Source organism: Harpia harpyja, chromosome 1 (assembly GCF_026419915.1).
Source record: "Harpia harpyja isolate bHarHar1 chromosome 1, bHarHar1 primary haplotype, whole genome shotgun sequence".
Taxonomy (NCBI): Eukaryota; Metazoa; Chordata; class Aves; order Accipitriformes; family Accipitridae; genus Harpia; species Harpia harpyja.
Genome location: NC_068940.1, coordinates 43,055,605 through 43,079,594, shown reverse-complemented (window position 1 = coordinate 43,079,594; position 23,990 = coordinate 43,055,605). Strand labels below are relative to the sequence as shown.

The 23,990-nt window shown below is 40.6% G+C and overlaps 1 protein-coding gene across 6 annotated transcripts in view; it reads left to right on the top strand.

Annotated features, from left to right (window-relative positions):
- PTPRT (protein tyrosine phosphatase receptor type T) overlaps positions 1-23,990 on the top strand; it is a 492,692-nt gene that overhangs the window by 350,930 nt on the left and 117,772 nt on the right. For all 6 annotated transcript variants that reach the window (XM_052789835.1, XM_052789817.1, XM_052789853.1 and 3 more), the window contains exons 10-11: positions 15,643-15,844; positions 19,226-19,328. In XM_052789835.1, the coding sequence (XP_052645795.1) occupies positions 15,643-15,844; positions 19,226-19,328 (305 nt within the window). The remainder of the gene's footprint in view (positions 1-15,642; positions 15,845-19,225; positions 19,329-23,990) is intronic.

Sequence of the window (23,990 nt, the reverse complement as noted above, 5' to 3'; positions counted from 1 at the left end):
TGGACGCCAGGAAAGATCCTTGCCAAGGTGGAGGGCTCTAACGGGGGGACCAAAGAGTTGAAGTACAGTTCTTATAGAGATTTTACTTCTTATTTATAAAGCAGAGATGGAGCTAGTCGGACTCTACTGACAGCTTCGTGCTTGATTTTACAGCTCATTAGTGAAAGGGAAAGAAGCAGCAGAGCTAGATTATCCTAAAGGGGGAGTTGGAACAATAAATTGGACTATTTTAAACTTCATCTTTTGAGACTCTTTTAACTGTGATGCCTTTTAATGCAACCTAAACTAATCCAAAGAATCTTTGGAACATCACAAGGAGTTTAGTGATAAAAAAGAGGGGTGGAGTGAAGACTGCTCGGAATGTGGCTGCTAGTGTGGAGAACAAAGAAAAGGAGATAGACCCCATCTAATGGATTATCCGATGAACACAATTTATGGTTGACTATGTTCCTACAGATGAAGTAAAAGGAAAATCCAACAGATCATGTCGTGGTTTAACCCCAGCCAGCAATTCAGCACCATGCAGCTGCTCACTCACTCCCCCCCCACCCAGTGGGATGGGAGAAAAAATCGGGAAAAGAAATAAAACTAGTGGGTTGATATAAGAATGGTTTAATAGAATATAAAAAGAAGAAACTAATAATGATAATGATAACACTAATAAAGTGACAGCAGTAATGATAAAAGGATTGGAATATACGAATGATGCACAATGCAATTGCTCACCACCCGCCGATCGATGCCCAGTTAATCCCCGAGTGGCGATCCCCCGCCCCCACTCCCCCCCAGTTTATATACTAGATGGGACATCACATGGTATGGAATACCCCATTGGCCGCTTTGGGTCAGGTGCCCCGGCTGTGTCCTGTGCCAACTTCTTGTGCCCCTCCAGCCTTCTTGCTGTCTGGGCATCAGAGGCTGAAAAATCCTTGACTTGAGAGTAAATATTACTTAGCAACAACTGAAAACATCAGTGTGTTATCAACATTCTTCTCATACCTAGCTCAAAAACATAGCACTGTACCAGCTACTAGGAAGACAATTAACTCTATCCCAGCTGAAACCAGGACAGACCATTAAAAAAGGGAACACAAATGTATCTTTTTTCACTCTTGTTTTGAACTCAAGAGCAGGCAAATGTAATGGAGTACAGGAAGTATATTATGCCAAGAGTTTTGCAAAACACTTAAAAAGTGCAATAGAAGTGTTTTCATGTGGTTTGGAAGGTTGATTACAGGACCATAAAACCAAAATTGGAGCTCAGCTGTATCTAGAGATCTTAACAGTTCACTTTTCATTCATGTGGTCTCCACAATGTGCGTTCAGAAAACAAAATAATACAGCTGGGAAAAAAATTACAAAATAAAATATACCATAATGCACATAATACAGTTACCTCTGTGCTAGTCAGTGTTTAAGTGAATGCCTGTATTTTCTCAAATTGAATAAAAAAAAAAAAATCAATGTTACATGGGGTCTAAAACTGGCTTTAGCTTGTCCTTGTGTGAACAAAATGAATCAGACTTTGCCCCGAGCGCAATATGTGCAGCCGTCAGTGATGCAGTTCTCAGACTTGCTCATTTGGACACATATCCCTCTCTTTTGACCAGGCAGTTATAGTTGAAGAAAGCAGGATTTCAGTGTTTGAAAATAAACTGCTTTTGCCTTTGCTCTGCTCAAGTTTCTCACTGGAGCCATCCACCTTGTGCAGCGATGAACAGAGGCTACACCAAGCTTCCAAATAAATCTGGGGTCATAGTTCAGTAACTCAGAGTGGGTGAGTGAGATAACAACACTCGGGAGAGCCAGGGTGACATCTGTGATGGGAAAGAGAGGTATGTGGGCATCATCCGATGGTTTTTCTGTTGACTATCGGGTGGCAATGGAGAGACACAGGGAACAAGCGTTTCTGCGTAGAGAAAGCAGCTACAGATGGAACATCACAGGGAGAGGTGGGTCATGGTACTTTTTTTCCACAGTCTTTTAGTGGGCAAGAGGCTGGTGGGCACTTGCCTTTTAGGCCTTATCCTCTGAACAACCCTGTTTGGCCAGTGCTTTCCACTGTCCTGGGCACAGGGGGAGTGAGATGCCCCCACTGATACTGCGGCATTATGAAGACTTGGGGGGGAATGTTGTTTCAGCTTCGTACTTTTGAACATGTTTTCTGCACTTAAGCTGCTGCATGTTTTTTCCCCTCTACAAAGAGTATTTAGTTGTTCAGTGAGACATATCTCACTTTCAGCTAACGGATAGCTCAGAGACACCTTTGTGTGGGAAGTCACTTTAAAAAATGCAATGGTTTTTTGGTAGGAATTTTTAACTTGCTTTATACACTGTGCATTTTACAGCCTCTGGCTTTTGTGAAAATATAGTTCAGGTGAATAAACCAGAAAACCTACTGCAGCAAACCTGATTGGAGTCGACCTCTTCTGCAATAGTAATAGGATTTTATTCATGTAATGCCTAAAGTATCTGCAAAAACTATATCCCAGGTATTTGCTCTAAAGCAGTTATGTCCTGAGGAACAAGGGATGTTGTTTTTCCAAGGTGATGGAGGATTTCCAGCTCTCTTCTGACTTTGGACTCTCCTCAGGACATTCGAAAATCAGGCCCAGGATTTATTCAAGAGGAAACCAGCAACAGTGACTTTTTTCAGCAAAAGTCGTAAACATCCTGTGCACAAATGAAAGCCCTCTGGGTGTAAACACTGTGAAGTCTCTTTAGAGGCCCTGATATATCAGGCACAAGATTCATTCTTTCTGGTGAAATATTTTGATTAGAGTGGAAAGCAAAATCACAGTGTAAAGTCATATGCCCCTGAGTGAGAAAGGGAGCAGGAACTTTTCAGCAAGGGTGGGAAGAAGGAGGATGTTATGTGATGATTAGGAATTCATGGGTTTAGGAGAACTGAATGTCTTTTTTCAAATGAAAACACAGGACAAATCCTTTATGGTTTAGATGATACTAAATGTATATAATTGAGATGTAGAAAGGTTGCCAGAAAAGATTTTTGGGACTGAGGGGCAGTGGGCTGTTTACCCCACAGGCTCCACTTCTGCACTGCTCTGAGTTAGGGTTCGTGGTGCTGTGGCGGTGGGGTGGTGCGTACCTGTCTCCTCCACAGAGCCAGAGGTGTGGCTCAGCCTCGTCATCCCACCCACACTGAAGTTCTCGTGGGTGCCTCGCATCCACGCGTTGCAAAAGTGTTTGCAAACGTGGGGGCACATCGCACCCAGGGGAGGGTTGATGCCTCAGCCATCATGCTATTTCTTTGCATTCATGCAGCTGCAGGGCTTCCTCATGCTCTTCCTAATGCAGTTATCACGAGCTGCTTGACTCATCGGTGCTCCCTGTTTGGGGTCCTTCCTCCATTTCAGGGGAGAAGATAGTGCATAGAGGGTGGGGTGTGTTCCCAGCGTAACCCTGCTGTGGTCCCAACTCCTCCAGGGCTTGTCCTCCCCTTTTCTATTTCTCCAAATCCCCACCTGTGAGATGGGCCTGGGTCCTTAACGTCTTATCACACTGTTGTAGCAAGATCGGGCCAGAAAGTGTACTCTTCAAATTACAGCTATGTGAACAGGTAAGTAATATGCATGAGAACTTCAACCTTGTCTACCTTTGCAAAGCTACTCAGGAAAATATGTTCCATCTTACTATAAATACTGATATGCAAGACAGCATCTTAACACTAAATTCCAAGCAAATATTTTGCATATAAAAAATTATTTTCTTCACTCGGTTATCTAGTTGCAAAGGTGACCATTTTTCTGCTAGAATATTGCAGAAGTGACTTGGCTTTTTTGCTGGCTGAAGCAGTTCAAGTGGATTTATTTGCTATTACTTAGAACATTAAACCAAGGATTTTTACTTTGGCTTCAGGAAGACTTTGTTGCCCTCTTATTTATGACATGTGTGCATTAGCGGGGGAGCTGGGTTGTCTTCCCTTCCCTTTCGTAAGGCTGAATTAGACTTGCAGCAGTTTTCAAAATCTTTGCAAACTGGCCAGCCTGTATTTTTGGGAATTACGCTAGACAGGAAGGGTGGAGGTATTAATTTAAAAAATAGAAAAATGGGTTTGGAAATTGCACAGCCTATTTCCTTCCTTCACTTACGCTGAACAGGTGCTTTTTAATCTTTCTGGTAGGAAAAATCCAAAGTTGGGACAACTTGATGGCATAACTTGAGAGACAGCTGTAAAAACTGCAGTCAGAGTCATTGTTTTAACACACAATGCCAAAACATGGTCATACCTTCCATTGTAATGCATTCTGCCTTTCTGGCATGCTATGGCAAACTCATTTTAGCATATGAAGAGCATGGTGAGGTACAGGTAATCAGATTATTTGATGATTAGCAAAGCATGACAACTCTTACACATTTTATTCTTGGTATTTGGTGTTTGAGATACTAGTGTTTTCAGTTCTGCTCTAAGTCTGCAAATTGAAAGATCTAGGCAAAAAAGGAAGGACCAAAAAATCAATATATAAAAGTAAAGTTTGATTTAGGGATGCTTGTGTGAAAGAGGAAAGATAGGCCAAACATTTGGGTCCTGGATTGTGTCAGAACTGATTTACAAGTGAGTTCTCATCCTTAGTGCTCTGCGATTCCTTCACTGAAGATGAATTTTTAATTTTTTGTGTGAGTTTTCACAGGCTGATCTTAGGATAAGAATGTAGCTCTTGGCTAGATTCACTTATCTTCTGCTTTTGAGATGAGCATGTAGACATGCACTTAAAATTCCCTTGGCAGTAAAGGAAGCTAAATGTGTGTTTGACTGATTTGCTGGGCTCAAAACATTTGCTTAGGTCCTTCCAGCTGGTGTACTGTATAAAGTGTTCTTACTGATGGTAATACCTTGCTGGTGTGTAGCCAGGCCTCTTATGATTTTTGTTCTTTATGAATATCAAGACCTTTGTAAGACTTTCTATGTGGCCTGGTTAGGGGTTTAAGCTGTGATCTGACCAGTCCCTGCTGCTTTTGCTTCTGTGTTAGTCATCTTCTGTCTGCTGCAGGGTTGATCATTTTGTGGAAGCTGTGAATGTGTACCTTATTTGAATTAGCTGATCTGACAGCTCTTCCCCCTCTGCCTCCTATGTGATAACCTGCTTCAGTGAATTGAGGAAAAAAGTGCACGCTTTAATTTGTTTTATGAAATAAATTGAAACTTTTACCACTTGTTATTGTTTCTAGCTGGTAAAGCAAGTGTGTTCCCCAGCATCCCTGGATGGTACAGGGCTTGCTCCCCACGCATGTGCCTCCGTTCCACCGCAGCATGCAGTCAGGGCAGGTGGGATGCATGCCGAAATCTGCACTCCTGCTTTCCTTAGGCTACAGCCAGAAAGGTTTTTTTTCTTGTAATGCCCATAGATATCAGGTTGATTTGACCATATTAGCAGAGATCACCTCAAGCAATCAGGGGGAATACATCTCTAATAATGCACTGCACAAAAAAGCACAGCGAGCAACAGCCAGAGGAGCATTACAGAGGGATCGTGCCTCTCCTGTTCCATTCAAGAAAACAAGCAGCTCTGATAATATATGTGGAAAAGAAGGGGTTCCTTATGTTCTTCATGTCTTATCTTTCACAGTCAAGTGAGACTTGTGCTGGAATGTGAAGATGGAGGTGAGCTAGACAAAATATTTTCGTGCTTTGATGTAAAAACACAACTGAGTCGTCCACCTCTGACACTCTCAGCTTTGAACTTGAAATCAAATGTATAGCCCACATCCAGGGCCCTGGTTGTTTATGATTTGCACTCTGCTTGGTATCAGCCTTGGAAATGTAAGTGGCAAATGTTACCATACGGCAATGCTGTAAACAGGAGTGGGGACTGTGCCAGTTTTCATGTGGCTGGGAACCTGGAGCAGAATCTCTTTAGCAGGAGGAATAAGCTACTTAAAATTATACAACAATCATGTTTCACCTTTGGAAAGCAAAAGAAAAGATCTTTAATTGTCTGCTGAAACTGCAGTTTTGTCAAGATTAAATGTAGAGTTAATACCAGACGGTAAAGATTTCTGCAGAAAAATCAGTGTAACAAAAGCTTGGGCTCTGTCCCATGAATCTGTAACTGCTCTTTCCTGTTGGGTTTCAGCTGACGGTGATGCCACTTTGTAATTTACTCCCTGCATTGCATCAGCTGCGTAAAACATTTGGTAGTTGTCTGTGCAGTGGTGTTTTGCCATAGAAGTGTGGCTCTGGGAATGACCCTGAGCAAAAGGCTGTGGGAAAGAAAAGAGCTGATTTTCATTCTGAAGTAAATTTCAGGCTGGGAGAAGGTGTTGAATTGTCAGATTTGAATTCAGCAGTGCTAATTGTTGTTATTCAGCTTAAGTCCTGATCCTAAGAGATGTCACTGAAGAGGGGGCAATTAAATCTTCATCGCTTAGCCTGGTGTACAGTGACCAGGGAGAAGCCAGATCATGCCTGCTGGTGGTGCTGGGCTGATCTGTGTAAGGAATACATATATAATTTTAAGACCATCTTGCTAATCCTCTTGTTGCCAGGTCCAGCTAGAAGGTAGGAAGGGAAAGCTGTGTTTGGGAATGTCTATTCCTTGCTGTTCTTTGCATTGAAATCTGAAGCTGCTTTTGATGTTAGGTATCTTATGAGTGATACACACTCAGGTTCAAAAAGATACGTTTTGGAAACTCAGTGAGAAGCCTTGCAAAATTTCTGGAAGGCAGTGGTGCCTAAGGTGGTAGCAAGTAAGATGCTCAGTAAAACACCTTCGCCTTGTACACCCTCTGGACACACTGAATTCAAAGAAAACCTTTCCAGGAGACACCATGAGCTAGAGCTGGTGTCCTTCCACCATAAAAAGTCATTTGCACGGTTAACTCACCTTGCATATGGCTTCTTAACACCTGCCTTGGGGAACACTGCTTCCCTGAGGCAGTGATTCAGGAAGTGAAGGAAATGTTTGGATAACTTTGAGTTCAAGGATATTTCTGTCAGACTTTAATGCATCAGTTTATTTTGTTTATTTTCAGGAACAGGTGAAAAATGAAGTTTTCTTGTAGGCTTTATTAGAGCATGGAGTGGAATATGTAAAGCAAGATTAAAAATGAAATAGCCTATTGTTTCCCAAGGTATTTTCAATTGTGAAGCCTTTCAGTTGGTTCCCCCTCCCCTCCATCTGCAGTGCTGAAGCCTGTGAAATACATCCAGTGCTCTCCACTGATACCTGACTCCCTTATCTCTGCACTCTTACCAATTGCATAATGATTTCTAGCCCTGGAAAATCATGCTCTGCCTGTGACCAACTTCTTTCTCATCCATTTGTAAAGTTTTGTGCAGAGCCTGTTATGAAATTGAAGCAAGTGGCATAGGAAAGCACGGGAGGAAGTTAGTGTTTTCTGTAGCCTGCACATGCTGGGCCGGGCAGTCGAGGACGTGTTCTGCTTTGCGGTGAAGTGTGAATGCACTGGTGCTGGACTCCAGACAGCTCAGTATTGAGGTTTTCTAAAGCTGCACTAAGTAGGACTTGAACACCACTAAGGCTGGTACACCACTGAGTCTACCTGGTTGTATTCTGGTTAAATAGAGGTGATTCTAATTGATGAGAGGATTATGTAGTTGGGAAGTAACAACACCTCTCTAGTTAGTTAAGTGGTGTTCAAAACGAGGGGCCCCTTTAAAAAAGAAAGGATTTAAAGCTGTGACTGATCTGCGGTTTTCATTTTCTGGGATGCCAGCAGCTTTATTTTCTTATGTCAATGGTTTTAATATCAGCCTTTTTCTATCAGCTCAAGCAGGCCAGCCGGAGGTGGGCTGGCTGGGACATGGTGGCAGCATGCAGTTCAATTCCCACAGGGTAGGGGAGAGGTGAGCCCAGCCCTAGTGCAGGGTGAGAATCCAGCTAATGGGCTGTTCTGGTCAGACGAGCAGGCTGCCCTCCTCGTCTCCCGCTCGCTGAGCAGTGCTGGAGGAGCTGACACCTGTGACAGTCGCCAGGGATCCATATTCCCAGTGCCCCTTCTGCAGGCAGCCCACCCCGCCATGCCCCTGCGTGCAGCATGATCTGATAAGAACCGACGAATAAAAAAAGTCTTGATTCCAGGTCTTGCTTGACAAGACAGGAGTGAGTTCAAAAAACTGCAATAAGTTAGGAAAAGCTTGCTTTTCTTCTGGCTCAGTAAAGTGAGAGACACTAGTCAGGGTGTCCCTGCAGACCCAGCTTCTGACCTTGGCAGTCATGTCTATAGTGGCTGTGTAATGGTCCTAGTTCTGGCTCCTCTCTTGTCCATAGCAAGAGATGGTTTCAGCCTTGAGGCGTTACTAACTGAAAGGGGGGGGGGATTATATATCTATCTATATATCTATATATATCTAGATATATAGATAGATATATATTACGGCTACCTGTCAGCTCCAAAACATCCCCAGAAGTTAGGGGTTGTACGTTGGATGAGGGGTATGGAGACGCAGAATGGGCTGTTTATAAAGACAGGGACATAAAAAGTCAATGGGAATGTAGGGGATAATGTAATGGATTTATAGGTTTCAAATGCCTTCCCCAAACTGCTATGCAGGCTGTCACTAAAATGGAAAATAGATATAAGGTTGCATAATGTATCTACAAAGTAGTGTTTGATTTAACAGCAGTACTTACCATTTGCATTGAAACAGGCTGCAATTGCTAAAATCGGAGGGGAAGCTTAAAGTCCTAATGTTTCGTGGTGAATATGGTTGTAGAGAGCAAAATTCTGCTCACCATGGTTGATGAATTCTATATGACAAAAGATATAAGATAAAGTGGTGTGTATACTGGGATCAATTGCTGTGGGAAGAAACATATGAGCGTATTTTTTTGCCTTGACTGGCAAGCTCTCAATCCTGAGACATTAGAGTTTGCTGCCCTCAGTTTGAAGGTTATGAACACATGAAATCCTGACAACTCAGTTATTCATCAGTGTGAAAGCTTACTCGAATGTATCAAATGTACGGGAAGGCTAAATGGATACATCAGCCGTGATTTGAGCAGAATATTCTGTCTTGTTAATTTATTTATTTAGGAGGATTAAAGAGAATCTGAACAGCTATCCAGGGTTTCCAAAGGATTTTAGTAGTGGAGGGCAAGAAGGACCATTACAATGAAGTGATGAGATCTTTATCACAATTCGTACTTGTATTAAGCTTAGGGCCTCATGATCATGCCGTAATACATTCTTCCAAAGGAATGTCTAAACCCGAAGGGTAATTTATCACACCGCTTGACGGTCTGGTTCACTGTTTAATTACTATGTTTTTAACGATACGTACCCTTTTTTCTACAGGGATTTTTTTTTTTTTTAACCTCCAGTTTTCAACTACACTTACTGATATTTTTATTAAAAAAAAAGCACAGGAAAAGGCCCGCCCTGCCTCCACCATGCAAAGATGGAGTAAAATTCACCAGACTTGTGTTACTGTCTGTATTCGCTAGGCATGATGTAGAGATTCAGCAAGTACCTGGACACTGGACACTGGGTAGCTGCTAGAGTGGAGAGTGAACTGCTAAAGTTAATGCAACTTCTTGAGCAGATTGTGAAGTCCTTGCAGAGTTTTATGTTCTGGTCCATGGCTGATACTCAGGCTGAACAGACATATTCAAGCATAACATATTACGTATATGTATAATCTGTTATTGTATGTATAATAATATATTCTAGTATCACAGTCTCCTTTTGCTTGTGTGGACACACACTTGCCCATAAAGCTGTGGGGTATGGGAAAATCCAAGTGGGTTAAGGGTGGGGGTTTTAAAATTTTTTTATTATGTGTTTTCTTCTGAAGAAAGATTTGCAGTGGAAAATAGCCTTGTTCTTCGTAGTTTAGTTAATACCTCTGCTATGGTCTTTCCCTTCACGATGAAAGTTTTATAAGTCCTTGCATTGTAATAGAAGTTTTACAGTCACAGATGATGTCAGTTAGCAAAGTGTTCACATTTCCCTGGAAAATTGTGTTAAATTAGGCTCTGGGAAGGAGAGGAGAGCTGTGCTTATGCTCTCAATATTATATCTTCATCTTTGTGGTTGTTAACATAGTATTTCCTCAGTGATTTCAAGGAGTTAATATTCTGAACTTTTTAAATGGATAAAAAACAGAGGGGAGGATGGAATGAGAGGGGATGCTTCTGGTTAAGGGAGACTGAGAGTGCACTGGTGTAGATTGGATGTCTGCTTAAATAACAAGGAAGGTTAACTTGCTAACCATCCCATTTCTTATGCTGATCTGTTCTTATTTTATTCTCCATAGTCCATCACAGCAATTATATATCACTGAACACTCAGAAATTAAATATATAAAGCCTTTTTTGGTAGTTTCCAGTAGACTTGAACTTGTACTGTTGACCTGGTTTACATTTTACAAAGAATTTGGACTCACATAGCCAAATTTTGCACAGTTGACCAGGGACTTGAATCACCTCTGCAACTCCTGAGTAAATCATTCCTGTCCAGGTGGGTGGATGCTGCAGCTCAGTGTTTCATCCTTCCTGTTCTGGTGGGAATGTGGCTGTTCTTTATCCTTCTGAGTTCCTTTGCCATCTGACTTTCTGATTACTTCAAATTTACTGCTGTTGTTGCTTCAGTTTGAGAACCATTTCATTAACTCAGTAAAGGAGGTTCCAAGGAAGATTTAGGATTTATTAATGTATATTTCATGGTTTCACTGTATTTTAGCCTGCACCAGTATTTGCTGTGATTAGAACCATAGCAGTGTTGGCCACTAGAGCTTTTCCTTGGGACCATCACATTGTCCTGGAGCAGATATGTAAACTCTACATTACATATGCAAACTCTGGACAGCCATTCCACTTTGCAGAGGAAAGACAACTTTCAACTTGCAACAGCTGCCTGCTGTGCAGGAGATAGCCAGGAAGCTGGTTAAAAAACATTGAGTTTCAGTCTTGTGAGAAATTTCCCCATCTTTGTATTTGCATTTATTCTGCATCAGAAGAAAAACAAATGTTTTCAATATTTTCAATCAGAGTGAAATTCTTAAATATATTTTTGACTATTTTCTTGTTTGTTTTCTGTCTAGGTTTTTAAACGTTTAAATTAATATTATTCGGTTTTTTTCAGAATACAGAAGTATTATATGACATGGCTTGTCTTTAAAATAGATTATTTTAAAATAATTTCAAGCAGCTGCTTTCTAGTGATTGAGTCATCTCATTTTTTAGATTAGAATCTCTTGTTTGTTTTGTAATTAAATGGGTTGACACTTGGAACAAGAAATTAAGATAAATACTCAGCATACCAGCTAGAAGAGCAGGTGTTTTTTTCAGCACCCTTCTTATTCTAGGAAGCTGCCATATTTCTTCTCCAGACGTGTTTCTGTGCATTTGTAAATTACTCCAGAGTTGGAAATTTCCATAGTTTCTTCTTGAAAATTCTTCAGTGTCTGATGCCCTGAAATTCCTCTTGCTTCAGAAATTTTAGTTTAAATCAATTAAGGAGAAGGGTGGCAACTTCTTAGTGTCTTCATTTTACCCAGTTATGATTTGATACATGATACATTTATACATGAAACCTGACATGTAAGTGATATATTACAGCATCTTTTCTTCCTATAGGAGAAATCTTCTTGACACATGCATACACACAAATGCATATGGTGTAGCACTTTTCAGATATTCCAGTGAAGAAATACTAACAAGTTCAGTAAATGGAAGTGATCCTGGCTATGAGAAATGTTGCAGAGCTGGATGGGGAGCCTATAGCTTGAAGAGTGTGGATGTGTGCCAGGTCAGCAGGGAGCAGCCAGCCAGCACTCCAGGAGACTCTGCCGGCAAGACCAGCTATAATTGTAGCTCAAGTTCCAGCTGCTTTAGCTAGACTGGGAGGCCCATAGAGAAATAGACTGAGACAGAGCTCTCAGATGTTAATCCACGCTTGGGGTAGCACTAATATCTAAGAAACAGCAGATATCTCACTTGGAGGAGAAAAATGATTATTTTCTTTGGTTTTTTTGAGCTGGAAGAGAATTCGCCTCCTTTTCCAAATAGAGGGCTCTGTTTTCAGGGCTACTTCATCTGTTTCACCTGTGATTTTGCTGCTTAACCATCAGCACTCAGCAATTACAGAAATCCATAGAATCCCTCAACCACAAAACTGTTTGTGTAGAGGAGTGTAATAGCCCTCATTTTATAAATGACAAAATGGAGACTCAGAGAACATCAGCTTATTGTGGTCATGACGAAAGTCATCTGCAGAGGTGGGCACACAGCCCACAGGCTCTCCTGGCAGTGTCTGTATATACCTCAGTCAGTCAGAGCTCCTCTTCTGGAAAGCAGAGAAGAGCTTGACACTAACTCTGATGAGAGCAATAAGCTGGTAACTAGCTGTATCTGCAGGCACCATTATGCTTACCAGTCCCTTAAATATTTCTCCTTATGGACTGAATGAAACTGGACCACATGCACAATTTTGTACTATTGTTTTCCTGTTCCCTGTGTTGCATACAGGTACTGTTCATGTATTAAAATTAAATGTTATGTTTTGGTGACAAGGACTGCTTTCTCTGAATGTCTGCATATCACCTGGTTTACAGGGTTCATATCTATTGGAAGAGAGAGTCTGCTGCAGAAACAATAATCTCACAGTTTGACTATGCCACAAATCTCTCTTTACTGTAGTTTATATATCCTAAAAAAAAGCTTTGGGAAATACTGAAGACTGCTTTGAGTGAGCAGTCTTTCTGAAAATTGACCCACACTACAATCTCAAATCGTGGTTGTACTCTCTCTTGTTTTCTCCTTCCCTGCTCCTTGTAAGTTGACCCGGGTTGTTTTAAGGTCCCTTGTATTCATATTCTCTGCTATAGTCAACAGAAAAAAGAAAGACTTTTTTTTTAAATCAGTGACTTTTTTTTTTTTCTTTTGAAAGCTTTTCTAGCTCTATTTGCCTTAAGGGGATAGGTTTTTTAATGAAGAAAAATAACTCTTTTTGTAGCGATTTTAGAACCGGTGAGGGTAGCTGAATATTTTTATTTAAACGGAAATCAAGGACAAGTGCATCTTCCACTTATATTTATAGCCTTCTATAAAATGTGCTTGAAAATAAATACCACTGATTTCGCATAGGCTACTACCTGGGCATCCTGTGAATGTGGTTTTCGGTGGCCCAGCGGTACAAAGTTCCCTTTCTTTTTCCCAAACTCCTGTTTTGCTGATTCCCCTTTGGAATTTTATTGAATTGCTATTTCTCTAGCACTTGATTTGCAAATTGAGCATACAGATTGCATTGGTTCATTCCTACCTAACAGATTTGTCATGGTTTAACCCCAGCCAGCAACTAAGCACCACGCAGCTGCTCACTCACTTCCCCCCCTGACCCAGTGAGATGGGGGAGAAAATCAGAGTGGGGTGGGGAAGTAAAACTCCTGGGTTCATATAAAGACAGTTTAATAGGACAGAAAGGAAGAAAATAATAATGATAATAATAACAACAATAATAATAAAAGGATTGGAATATACAAAACAAGTGATGCACAATGCAGTTGCTCACCACTCGCAGACAGATGCCAAGTTAGTCCCGGAGCAGAGATCCACCCCCCAGCCCCTCTCCCCCCCAGTTTATATACTGGGCATGATATCACATGCTATGGAATACCCCTCTGGCCGGTTGGGGTCAGCTGCCCTGGCTGTGTCCCCTCCCAACTCCTTGTGCCCCTCCAGCTTTCTGGCTGGCTGGGCATGAGAAACTGAAAAACCGTTGACTTGGTCTAAACACTACTTAACAACAACTAAAAACATCAGTGTGTTATCAACATTATTTCATACTGAATCCAAAACACAACACTACTCCAGCTACTAGAAAGAAAACTAACTCTATCCCAGCCAAAACCAGGACAAGATTAAACACATTTTTCTTTCTGGATTTGGCTATGGCATTGACTGGGTCATGTCTCTTAATTTAAGGTCTTTGATGCTTACCCTAACTCTGATAGTGTTTTTACACAGATTCCCTTGCCCTGAAGTACCTTGATGGAGTAAGAACTGTCAAAATATTGTCCTGTACCATGCTGCGTTGAATGGTCCTCACCTTACCTAAGGAAAAGGAGCAAGTGTAAAGATTTCTCCTGTCTGCATTTAATTACTTTGCTTTAATGACTGTTGTGCTAGGATCTCTCTCTTTCTCAGGTTTCTGGCAAGTAATAAAAATCTAAAACCAAGTTGTAATTCCTGGAAAAATTAGTAGGTTTTCAATGCAAGCTGTTTAATTGTAATTCCTTTAAGAGTTCTGCTTTTGTAATTTCTTGCTGCTCTGTGGGCCTGGTGTAATTCACGGCCCTTCTCTGTTATGCTGCCTCGTCTTGGGTGTCAGCTCTGTCTAAATTGTTCTTCTCAGTCCAAATATGAGGATTCACACACTCACACCCTTCTCTGGTGTCAGTAGCATCAGTCTCTGCCTCTTATTTATCCTGTTATTATTAAAGCCCCCCTATTTAAACATTGTATATTTATTTTTCCTCAAAATGCAACATTTTCCTCCTGTCATAAAGCAAGCGACTTAAAAATTTTCAAAGGCTCCTTCAGCAAAGCTGGGAATTAGATTCTTGTGGAGTCCTTCATAAAAAATAGACGACTTCATGTATTAACATACATTGATTTATTCATAGGGTTTCATTACAAATAAGCGAGGATCCCATAATATCAGGAAAGGTTAGGAGAGCAGTGGAGCATGTTATATTATATTGACAGCTCGGCTGAAATTGAGCTGCCTTTGGATTGAATTTGGAACGCAAGAAAGGAATTGGCTGGTAAATAAGTCATGAGTTTTACTTGCAAGTGTGTGTATATCAACAAGGTTGCCATGGGTAAGCATAATGGAGCTGGAGCAGAATTTCAAAGGTGTGCTTTCAGCTTGGATTCCTCTAGAGGTGTGTTAGCACCAGCAACGGGTGTATTCATGAACGGCTCTCCAGGTCTGTAACCCTGCTGACTTATTATCTCAGGCAAAAACCAGGCATGGTACCACATGTAAACCTGCAAACTGAGGCACAAAACAGCGGGAGGGAAATTATATCAGAAGCTGGCTTACAAGCTCCGAGAAGAAGAGAAGGGCTTTTGTCTAAAGACTTGATGATATTTATTTCATTTAAACATACCATTTCATTTCAGCATGTGTTCTTTAGCACAGGAAAATACTTCCAAAACCTTTGTTGTCAGTAAAAGGCTCCCATTGTTTTCAGTGGCCTTATGAGAAGACCATTTGCCAGAAGAAAAAAAAAAAACAAAAACTCGATGGAAAATGTATCCAGGTTTGCACCAAGAGTTTTTGAATGCTGTGGGGGATTGTATGGGAAATTCTCATGAAAATTCTGCCGGTCATGCTGTGCGCTCTGGTTTGCCTGCAGAGAAGTTCTGAGATGTGGAACAAAAAGCAATTCTTTGCATCTTTTGTTGTAAATCAGCACATGCTGAGGTTTTAGTCGAGAGAAGAAATTAGTTTTTTCCTAAGTAAAGCCTTGGAAAAATTGTCATGTTTGTTTGCCAGCATCCAAGTATAGAACCGCTCACTAGAGATACTGAAATAATATCTGTCCTTGTATTTTCAATGTCTAGTCTCGAGAGATGGCAAAATAGGGGAGCAGAGAAAGGCCAGGTGCAGAAGGTCCCTTATCACCTTACTTTCCTTGTTCTTCATTTGCAGATTACATACAAGGCCGTTGGGTCTCTGGATCCCAGTGCTGACCTGTCCAGCCAAAGAGGGAAAGTCTTCAAACTAAGGAATGAAACACATCACCTCTTTGTAGGATTATACCCAGGGACTACGTATTCATTCACCATCAAAGCCAGCACAGTCAAGGGCTTTGGGCCACCCATCACAACACGGATTGCAACTAAGATTTCAGGTACTGCTTTGGAGAAGAAAAAAAAAGAACTTTCTAGGGCTTTTTTCTTTAGACCCACAGCTGATGCATAAAACGATAAAAAGGTATTCAGCTTTGTGCCTCTACAAGTTTCATAGGGCAAATTTTTAAAACAGCCACAATCCAGTATCTGTGTGTGTTTGAGTTACAAATGCAGTGGTTAATTTGTTGATATGTTAATATCCATGAATATCTTTGTGGAACATTTTAAATGAGAACGTTCATTAGTTCTACAAATGAACTATCCCTGTAATAATTGTTAGTATTGTCTGTGTGGCTGGGGAAGCTCCTTCAATAATGTGGTTTTTATTTTCAGAATGCAGCAAAATGGATGTAATGAAGTAATTGAATTAATAGTGCAAGGAGACTCTAAAATAAAGGACGAAAGCTGTTTTTATGTTTTCTTTCTGAGTAAGGGCAGAGGGAGGGCTTGAGGTAGGCAGACAAGTATGTAAAAGGCACTAAAATCAGAAGGCACTGCAAAGAGAAAGCGCATGTGTCTCTAGAAGAAAAAGGAAACTTAGGCTAGCTATCAAAAAAAAAGATGGATAAAGGGATAGTAGAGATGATATTGGGCAGATGTATGTAGACTTTAATTTTAACTTTTAATTGATAGCACTACAGTAGGTTCTCTAACAGAGTTTAAAACTGTCATTTTTTTCAGGAAAGCCAAAATAAACATTTGGGATGTTCAGGACACTTGCAATACTTGAAATTATGGCTGGGTGCCATAGAAAAGAGTGCACAGCAGTGCATATGTTCCATTGCCCTATTTCAAAATTGGTTAATAAGAATAAGTTGTTAGCAATAAGTGACAGTGTAAATTTTAAGGAAGTAAAATGTATCCATTCCCTCCACTAACCGTCAGCAGGGTTTGAACCCTTAACATTTAGTGCAAAAGCCTGTGTCTCAACCACTTGAAGTAAAGCCATTAACTGTCATAACAGCTCCGCAGACTGTTAGGGTTTATGTAGCCCTGCTGTGAAGGGAAGGCACAGCATGCACTCTATTCACTTGTGACCAGAGAAATAAAATAGCACAGTAATGGTAGTGCTTTCTCCCTCTGATGCAGTTTCTTTGCATTTTATTATTCTGTGAGTGCTCAAATTGTGTTAGAAGCCTGCATGATTATTAACTGTATGCACACTGAGCTTGCTTTATCGTCTTTTTTTTTTTTTTTTTTCCATCTTCCAAACATCTGGTTCGCAACAGGTAGGCACAGACTCCATACAGGCATTAGGGTAGTCTCTGACATTAGATTATCTCATTGCATGGTCAGTCCTATACATGTAATTTGGAAACTACTGTTAAACTTGCTCTAGCAGGCAGTCCCAAGGTTAGTAAAGAGAAGGATTTTTGCATTGACTGGAATGTCCTTGTAAGACTATATATATTTTAAATGAAAAGTCATCTATGCTGTAGCAATGTGTGAGTGTATATGTTTATATGGGTGGACATATTTGTTTATGTCTTAATTGCAATTAAATGGCAGAATTCCTGAAGACTTCTCTTTGGGCAGGACTGGGATCTTGCAAAATAGGCATTAAATTGATGAGCAGTTCTTGCTATTTTAGAGACATCACTGCCAATTGTAGTTTTATTGAGGTACTACACAACCGTTCCATGTTGAGTACACAAGAAAACTACTATATCTTATTTCAGTGTCCTGTGACTAATACAGACTCTAATCACTGAAATTTACTCAATACCATTAGCTAGTCCTGCCAAGACCTATGTTTCTTGCATTTACTTCTTAACTATATGGTGTCTGAAAGTAAGATTGTAAATTCTCTGTGGCAGGTGCAGTGTTTTACACAGAAGATAACTAAACAAGTCTCACGCACAGCCAGAAGGAGACATCTGAGGTAGCTAACATACCAGAAACAATTTAGTGGCACCAGTGCAGCACTGCAGCTAGTCTAAAAAAGAGGATGGAGCCTGCAAAGGCAGAGCCCAGCCTGTTTCTGGTGTCCAAACTGGCCTTGCAACCTGTTTGTAGTACTGTGTTGTGCTGGAGCACCATCCCCTCTGGCCAGAGCAGGTGCTGAACAATTCTTGCTGTGGCATCTCCAGCAACTATGGTGATCTCTGGTATAGAAGACCGCTGGTGACATGCATCTTCTTTAAATGACTCACACTGCTTCCCCTTGATGCAGAGCACCTTCTTCAGAGAAATCCTCGTTAAGGAATTGGCATTCATTCTGAACTCATTGCCAGCTTATTGACAGGGAAGTCAGTAGCTGAGCTGATAATAGCAACCACTGTTCTTGACAGTTTTCAGGCATTTAGATAACAATCCTGATTGTAAACAGGATTACAGTGGAAATCACTGTGAGAGGATTAAATATGGGATCCCCCGCAATGCAGCTTGCCCTTGCGAGTTACAGATGAACTATTTGTGTGAATTCTTCTGTTTGCTTTTTACTTCGAAGATATTTCAACAAAACTTGCATCTTTGGAATAAATTTAATGCTGCTCTGATCTCGTGATCTCTTCAGTTCTTCCACAGTAAAAATTGTCCCAGATGTCTGCTACTGGGGAAGAAAGAAGTAACGTAATAAGTAAAATATGTTTCCTAAGGAAACTATCCTACTTTCATGAAATGATCCTAATAGAAGATAACAAAGCAGAAGTAGAAACTAGACTTTGGCTAAGTGTGAATATTCAGTGGTTTTCTATATTGCTTTGGGGAACATGTCAGCAAAGTGGTGGGGATGCCATGACTGGGTACTGCCTGAGTATGTCATTGGAGGCTGTGCAGCTGTCTGTTGATTCAGCATCACTAAAACACTGGGGTAAAATGTCATGGGTTTGAGTGCTAAAAAAACCAGGCTAATTTGTGCTCCTCTCTCTTCATCTTTTGTGCTTCATAACACACCCTCCAGCTAATGAAGGAGACCCAGCTTAAGTCTATGTATTAAAAACTCTAAGATGTGGGAGGTCTAATCCAATGACCAAAACAGTGAACAAGAACCAGGTTTCCTGGGTGCTATTCTTAGCTCTGCCACTGATTCACTCATTCTAAGTGGTCTTTTATAATGTCCATGCCATTTTCTTTCTTCACCTTTAAAATTGAAGGAACAATCCCATCTCAAAGGTTTACTAAGTCTTAAAAATTCAAAAAGGGATTTCCGAAGCCAGCTTGAAGATTTGGGTGTCCAATTCCTGTTTAATTTTAATAGGAAAAGAGTGTGCAAATATTTAAGCAGTTTTGACAATTTTGGTCATAACATTGGGAAGTATTTTGATGTTTCATTTGAGAAATGTTAAATGGTCTCCAAGAAATGTGACTATTACATTGCCATCACTACCAAAGACAGTAACTGGTGTGTAGCTAACGTGTTGCTCTTTGTTCTGCCATAGCACCATCAATGCCAGAATATGACACGGACTCCCCCCTGAATGAGACTGACACTACCATCACTGTTATGCTGAAGCCTGCTCAGTCCCGAGGAGCACCTGTCAGGTAGGTGTTTTGTCTTCTCTTTTCACAGTTCTCCCCTCTCCTTCCTCCCCAGTCTTCATTCACGCCTTTCTCATTCTCGTCTGATAATGTAGCTGCTGAAAGCGAACGCTGACTAAAAGGCCAACTCTGCTGTTGATTCTGTCTTTCAGTCTCCTTTTATAAACGTCTCAACTTACTTGCCTCCCGCTGTTAACCTCCGGGAAGGATTACTGATAGCATTGCACAGGGTTATTACCCTTTCAGCATCACTTCAGATGCCTTTGCAGCACTGGAGTACAGCAGTACGTGCAGCTGTGGACTGTGACGCTGTGAATTGACCATCGCCATGCAAAGGTGGAGGAGGCTTCAGGCCTCCATCTCCTGCCCTCTCTTCCGTGATGGACAAGGCCTTTTTGTAACTATTGTACGAATGCCCGAACTACCTTTAATGTTTGTGGATGCATTTGTTCAGATTCTGGATCTAACCACACTCCTCACATCTTTATGTTATAATCCAGCTATTGCTTCTGAGTTGGCTGTGGAGTGAAGTAGTGATCTAGTTCAGAAAAAATGAACTCTGGCTTAGCGAGGCTTTGCCAGCTGTAGGCAAGCACAATTTCCACTGGCAGAGTAGAGGATTTAGGAGGAGGAAGCTGCACAGGCACCTGTGGAAGAGCGAGGACCTTGCAGAAAACGTCTCTGTGCCTGAGCTGGGTCCTGTTCTTCATGATGAGGTGCTGAAATCATAGAATCATTTAGGTTGGAAAAGACATTCAAGATCATTGAGTCCAACCATAAACCTAACACTGCCAAGTCCCACTAAACCATGTCCCTAAGTGCCACTCAACTGCAGATCACTCCCTGACTGTGGAAACACAACTTACAGAGGTCTGTACTGCATTGCTCTCTTCTGTCTAGGTGAATTTGTACTTGGTGAAAGGCACCAGCACAGATGAACAAACTTCCCTTCTGAGCCGGCACTGCCTTATCTGTCGCTGGCAGAAGTGCCAGTTGGTCATTCATCCTGCCAGTCTGCTTAGCAAGAGCGGGAATTAGAATAGCTTATGATAAAAATACTGGATACTGCTTTGCAGAGGTATCCAGCAGTCATTACCTCCCTGTAGGCTCTTCAGGCTTTTACCTCCAGTTTTCACAAGAGACTTGAACTTTTTCCTATGGGTGGTGTTTTAAAAACCCATCATGCCTTCTTGCAACGTGAATTGGGTTTCTGTGCCCCACTGACAGGTTCTTAGTGCTTTTGAAGGATGTCCCTCTAAGTATTCAGGAGCAAATTGCTCAGATGTATACTTCTTGATTTAATGAAATATCCTGTATCAATTGGTGGTCCACCCTATGTGACAGCTTTCCCCCCAAATTGCATTGATACTCTCCAGCAAAAAAATCTGCTCTTTAAGACAGCACTATCCCTTTTCTAGTTTTTCTGAGTAATGTATTTTAAAGTTTCCCTTTCAATCTCTGGTACTCCATACAACCAAATTTAGGAGCCTATTTTCTGAGTCCTTTAGGGATGTTCTTCTGCTGGAAAAGAGCAGTAAAACCACACAGCTCTGTTTTGTTTTATTTCTTTATATGGGGGAACATTCCTGTATCTCGTTTTACCACCTGCTATCTTAAGAGTGTTGCTATTTTGTCTTTTTTGTTGAAAAGTCTTGTGATTTTTCTCTAAGTCAATTTACTATACTTTAACTGCATTCAGTGAATAATGTCTTTTCCAGCAAATGCATCTGTTATAACAAATTTGGTAGATTTTTTTATAAATTTTCACTCTGGTTTCTTTAATTGCGTTGTAGCCTATTAAACACACATTTGCAGAGAGTGCAATATTTACATGCCACATCTAAGCGATAAGATTACTTCCTATTATGAGCCCATTTCATTAACTTACAGACATGGGTATGAAAACCAGAATGGATGGGGGGGGGGGGGGGGAATCTTGGGGAGAATTTTAGCTTTTTATTAACCATGACAGCCTCAGAATGTGTGAATACCTTTCTCTGTATAACCATATAGACTTCTTAGTCTAGCCTCAACAAATCCAGTTATTTCAACCTTAGATTTCCCCAACCTCTTCCCTTTTTTTCAGTCTGTTCTGCACACTCTCCAATTTGTGTAAATTCTCTCAAAATACCATATCCAAAAGCAGGTAGCATTCCCTTGGAGGCCTCAACAGCACCCAGCAGATTAGAACAACAATATACTGTGAACTGCTTGTGACACTCTTAACACACAAGAATGAAGTGTTTTTCCTCCTCAGTGGTTTTTTTTTGTATTCAAGCTGAGATCCAATATATCCTCTTTGTTGTTGTCTGGTTAGTTGTTCTACTCTTTGGTTGTGTGTGTTTTATTTCTTCTTCACCAATGTAGTGTTTTCCATTCGTCTCTATTAAATATGATAAAATTGATTTTCAAAATGCTTTAAAATTCTGATACAAACTTAAAAAATGACTTAGACCCCCTCTTAGTCTGATGCCATCCTCTCTTCAGTTACCAAAGGCATTAATGCAAACACAGCTTTGAGAAAAATGACTGAGAAATCTCCATGTGCATCAGCAAGGTGGTGCGGAGGTCACGGGAGGGGATCCTGCATGATGCGGCACGCTGGTAGGATGCCTGTTCTCCTGGCCTCCCTTGTAGACATGACCATGCTTTCCTAGATCCCTTCCCTTTTGCACACCAACCTTTTGTATCCCAGCCTGCCTGAGGTGGGTCTGAAAACATACTTGAAAGTCTGAAATAGATTTTCCTCATGCCTTCTTGTAAAACCTCTGATATTCACATCTTTCACTATGCAGGAATAGGTCAACCCCTCAACTCATCAACCTGGCAGTTTCTGCTCTGCAGTGCTCCAGGTTTTTATTATAGTCCTCCCAAACTGTGAAGGTGAAAAAAAATTAATATACAGTAATTATTCTTAATATTTCCTCTTATATGCTGGGGATGGTGAGTTGGAGAACGTGTGGGGGTGTGACTGTAAACTAGAATCTATACATAAGATAGTTATGTGACTTTGACTTCTGTTATTTCATTCTGCTGTAGTCAGAGCAGCATACAGATGGAGTATGGTCTGCAAGATCATATTTAGAATAATACTGTAGAATATTTAAAATAAGATTCCTTGTATTTCCATTCATCTGAAATGCAGGTACACCAAATCCAAAGTCACTTTCAACATTAAGACATTTCTGATGTTCCCCAGTGCTCATGATAAATAACTTAAATGAGGTTGTTTATAAAGCTAATGATCATGAACTCGGCATTGCTAACGATCTATAGATAACAATGAAGATGCTTTCATATGAGCTAATAGAAATAATATAAACTTAGATATTCTTTGATCTTTTTTGTCCTATCGCCAAAAGAAAGATGAAGCCTCAGCAAGCATAAATACTCTCCCTTGTGGCATAGGCATTTCTTTCTTGCCTTTATTTTCCATGGTATAACCTGCAGAGCTTGACTCCACGTTGCCCTTTAAAAATAACTTTTAGGTGTTCTTATATCAATCTAAAACCTGTGAATGGTGCTATGATTGATTTGCTGAAGACTGACATTCATCTATAATAGATTCAGAAGAGGAAGGAAGAATGCAGGTGTTCTCAATCTTTACTCCTCAACTCTTTCCTGAAAATCTCCAATCTGATTTTGAGGATAATTCTGCCTTTGAATCTGTTATTGTCAGGAGGGCTGAGTCAGTCCTTCATAGATTATTCACATATGACATCTTTAGACTTCTATTTGAGAATTTATATCCCATTCACTGCTTGAAAATACCGCCATGAGGGATTTTATCTACATGACATGTCCACTGGACTGTTTTTTGTGTGTTGGATATTTGAAGTCCATCTGGTTTATTAACATGCAGTTGGTTCTATCAATCTACCTATACTACTATTATAGAGAAAATCAAATTTCCAGAGCATGTATTAGTTTTGAGGATTTCAGAGTTTAAATAAATGCTCCCCTTAGGTGTGATTGCCTTGTCAATATGCTGCTCTGTGTATTGGAGCTGTAGGACACTGTAGAAGGACGTTAGAGAAGAGTCTGCCATTATTTTTTAAGTTTTCAGACAATAGAGAACTTTCTGTTGGAAAAAGAGGGATTTAATCTCGCTGTCTTCCTGTGGTTCTCTGAGGTGTATCAGTAAATAATCTGTGATGTTCTTTTGTGTGTCTGCAAGCACGCAGGTACAGGACAGTCTTTAGGCACCTGACCCCTGTACTGTGCTAAAGAACAGTATTATTAGAACAAAGGTATCAATCTTTGCACTTGCCTTTACGCATATAGATATTTGGGGGGGGAATATATGTATATTTTATATATATATATGCAGTGTAAGTAGCATATCTAAGTGATCCTGGAGAAATATATTTAGGTGAGAGTCATTATGTATGTGTGCAATGGTCAGATACTTGTAATCACTTTGATGGTGAGGAAGGATGGGTTAGTTTATTAATGTACATCTTAAAGGAAATAAGTAAATGTAAATAGGAGAATAGGAGTTTAAATATTTTAAATATATTTAGAAGTACTGAGCAAAGGTGAAACAAATATTTTCATATCAACAGCCAGCCAGTAGGAGAAATTAATTTATATGGACCAAGCCCCATGTTACTCTTGAGTATTATCATCTGATTCTTGGTTTCCCAAGCATGAAATAAAGGAAAT